Source organism: Charadrius vociferus, unplaced genomic scaffold (genome assembly GCF_000708025.1).
Source record: "Charadrius vociferus isolate BGI_N301 unplaced genomic scaffold, ASM70802v2 scaffold399, whole genome shotgun sequence".
NCBI lineage: Eukaryota > Metazoa > Chordata > Aves > Charadriiformes > Charadriidae > Charadrius > Charadrius vociferus.
Window position 1 is genome coordinate 188,102 of NW_009653080.1, and position 3,578 is coordinate 191,679.

Genomic DNA, 3,578 nt, shown 5'->3' on the forward strand with positions numbered 1-3,578 from the left:
AGCGGTGGGCCTGGGCGACCCCGCCTCCCCCTCCCCCGCCCCTTGCCGCCACCCGTGCCTTTGGGCCCCAAGAGAGCACCCCAAAAGCCCCGCGGCCTCCCCTGGGCACGGGAGGCCGAGCACCCGTGTTGTTCCCAATGCCCCGGGATGGGTGCGGGGGGTCCCCTCTTGCAGCCCTGCTGGGAGCGACCCCCTCTTCCCTCCACCCGGGGTTGCACCTGCCGGGTTGTTTCCATCTCCCTCTCCTGTTTTTCCGCAGACATCATCATCACCGAGCAGCCAGTCTCCGTCTCCGTCCCCGTGGGATACTCCTTCACCCTGCGGTGCAAAGCCGAGGGACGCACGTCCCTGCGGTACCAGTGGTTTTGCCAGCAGCGGGTAAGGCTGGGAGCGGAGGGGGGCCTGGGGACGGCACCAGGCCGGGTCCCTGCCCGCAGGGATGGAGCTGACCCTCTGCAGGCAGACCTGGCAGGAGCCAGGAGGCTGGAAGGAGAGGGGGATAGGATGTGCTGTGCACGCCGAGGGCTCCTGGCCATGCTGGGATGGGGCCTGCAATGGAAAAGCTGCTTCTCCTGCATCCCTGCAGATGGAGGAGGGGTAGAAACCAGGGATTTCCACTATTCCTGCTCTTATGAGGGGCTGGGTGGTGCCTTCTCCTACCAGCGATGAGGGGGGACTTGCTGCTCACCGCCTGTTTTTTCCCTTTAGTCTGTCTGCCGCCAGATTCCTGGTGCCACCAAGCAAGAATTGCCCATCACTGCACAGCAGACCCAACTCTACACTTGCAGAATCAATGACCTCTACAGAAATGTCGTCTTCTCTGACTGGGTGAAGGTGGAGGTCCATCAGTGTGTCGCCAGAGGTACGAGCGTGTCTTCTAGCTTTTCTATATTTTATGCTTTGCCCACCCTTGTGACCATGATCCTGTGCAGTTCCCAGGGCAGTGTGTCCTCCCAGCTCGAAAATCCCGATACAAAAGGATTGCTCCAGCAACGTGAGCCTGCAAGTCTAAGCCAGACCTCTGTGTCCATCCTCTGGATGGTTCAGGTCTCTGTCACAGTCCCAGTAACCCTGGCTGTGTGTGCCTGCTCCTCCTGCTGATCACTTGCCGTGTGGTTCCCAGAGTTATACTGTTTGCGTCAGGCAGAGGGACTGGACGAGGCCATCTGGCTATTTCAAACCTGGGCAAAACACCTCCGGGTGTGGCTGACCTCAAGCAGGTTGACTGTGCCCTTGGCGGGAAAGGGCAAGCGTCAGGTTCGAGAAGGCAGAGGTTGGGCTTTGGCATGTCATTTACTATTGCGGGTGTTGCTCTCAAGGATTGCCTGCTTTCGGAGCAGAAAGGTGCAGCAGTGTGGGTGGAAAAAGCTCACTTTTCTGGCAATACGCATCGAGTTCTATACAGGGGGGGGGGGAGGGAAATCACTGTTGTTTTCTTCCCTTGCGGAGGGAGGACCAATTCTGTGTCGCTGCTTCACAGGACTGCCCCCTCAGCTCTGGCGAGGAGAACCGGTCATTGTCCTTAACCCCACCGAGCAGAGGGTGGAGGTGGGGAAGCCGCTACAGCTGCAGTGTGCTGCCATGGGGTTCCCAGCCCCCAGCTACCAGTGGTACCGGAATGGGAACCCGCTGGAACAACAGAAGAAAAAAAAACTCTGGGTAACATTGCCTTGCAATAGTTCAGAAACTTTGGCTGCTGAGGTGGGTGATGAGGGAAGCTCGTTGCTGGATGGTGGGCATGGGAGAACCTCAGAAGCCTTGGAGAGACTGCTGAAAATTGTGTTATTGTCTATGTGGACGTGACAGGTGGCAGTCCTTAAGCCTGGCTCATATCTGCGTGTCAGGGCTCAGGCATGCTTTGGTCTGTGTGATCAGGTGAATGACAGCAGAAAGCAGTCTCTCCTTGCCTGTCCTCTCCATCTCTCCAGCCCTTGAGAGGCAGCCTCACGCTCCGCTATCTTTCCCTGCTGCGTTGCGGGGTTGTGCGAAAGCACTCCACGTATCACCCCTATTGCTTTGATAGCCGACTGAAGGACTCTGGGTGAAGAGGGAATATGTTTTATGGGCTTCTTTCAAAGCTGTGGATGTTGCTCTAAGAAGTAACCAATTCATAGATGCATCAAGGGCTCTCAGCACGTCTCTCGTGCCTTTTTGCAGCAGTGGCACAAGAACAGCTATTGTATGTCTGTGCGGGGGACTGCAGAGTGATGGAGCTGCGGGAGTGCTGTCTGCCTGCAGGAGAGCGAGAAGGAAAAGCGGTTAGTCCCGACAGAAAAGAGTCAGGGAGACAGCGGAAGGTCTGGATTTATTTTGGGTCACTGCCTGAATGTAAATCAGTGCTGTCTTCCTGATGCAAGAAAGGCAGATTTCCTTCTGGGGCATCACGTGAAGGGTAATGAAGACAGATCCAATCTCTTCTCGGTAGTGGTAGGTGATGCTATAGGGGACAGTGGCCTCAGATTGCATTTTTCACGGGGAAGTTCTGGCTGTGGATTAGGAAGACGTCCTTCATTTAGAGTTGGGTGGTGCTGCACTGGAGTCAGAAAGGCAGAGAGAGATCTCTGTCTTTGGAGTTTTTCAGTATTTGACCAGACAAAGCCATGGCCAACCTGCCCCAGTGGTGGCTCTGAGCAAGATCCTGGGCTGGAGAACCACAGAGGTCCTCGCCAGCCAGTACTGTTCTGATTCTTGTCCCATGTTAAGAAAGATGGATAAGACCTGAAAACTTGCCAGAAGAGAGCAATGGGCATGATGAGAAATCTAGCAAATTTCACCTAAGAGGAAAAAAAAGGTAACATTCTGATGTTGGCCCTGCACTGTCCACCCAGTGTGGCTCCTGGAGCAGAGGATGGCTTTGACACAGGGTTTGCGGGCTGCTGGAAAAAGAAAGGAAGGCAGAGGATTCTTGCGCTGTAGAAGCTGGGGTCGGCAGCAGACCTTAGGACGTGGCCTTACTGAGCTTCTTAGACAGACAAAAGTCATGGGAAATCTCTTAGTTTTGTGAGGCAAGGAATGAGGTCTCAGCAAACAGCAAGAAAATGTTCCAGGAACATTAGTGCCTTTGGCAGATATCAGCAGGAGGCCACAAACATTCACCATGAATAATGTGATTTAACTTTTCATTTGTCTAGATCACCCATGCAAAGGTCAGCGACTCTGGCACGTACCTCTGCTGTGCCTCCAATACCCACGGAGAGCACTGGACCAATGCCGTGGATATCCACATAGGTGAGCAGAGCCAACCCACGTCTGCTTTGCTGCAAATCACCTTCTAGCGTGAAAAGCAGTTAGAGGACAGACCGGAATTTAGTATTCTTGCCTGGAAGCGCCGGGCTGGTGAAAAAGGAGCACAGTGCTGGTGTGTTACCCTGTGGCTTAATTGGTGCAGGGGTAGTAGGATGCGTGGCTCTGACACTTGCACCTTTCCCCAGTTTGAGTGGATCTTGCACGCTTTTATTAACAAAAAGAAAGGCCATTGGTTTTAAATACCGCTTCTGCAGGGGAGCTGAAGGTAAGCCACTTCAGAGTAGAAAAGCAGCATGGGGCTCTGCAGGGAAGCTGGAGCGTCCTGGCATTCC

General features: G+C 54.4%; 1 protein-coding gene across 1 annotated transcript in view; it reads left to right on the top strand.

Annotated features, from left to right (window-relative positions):
- Positions 1 to 147: 147 nt before the first annotated feature.
- Positions 148 to 3,578, top strand: part of LOC104293623 (mucosa-associated lymphoid tissue lymphoma translocation protein 1-like) — a 28,302-nt gene continuing 24,871 nt past the window's right edge. Inside the window, exons 1-5 of the mRNA XM_009893140.1 lie at positions 148 to 151; positions 260 to 378; positions 709 to 862; positions 1,481 to 1,659; positions 3,132 to 3,228. Of these exons, the coding sequence (XP_009891442.1) occupies positions 148 to 151; positions 260 to 378; positions 709 to 862; positions 1,481 to 1,659; positions 3,132 to 3,228 (553 nt within the window). The remainder of the gene's footprint in view (positions 152 to 259; positions 379 to 708; positions 863 to 1,480; positions 1,660 to 3,131; positions 3,229 to 3,578) is intronic.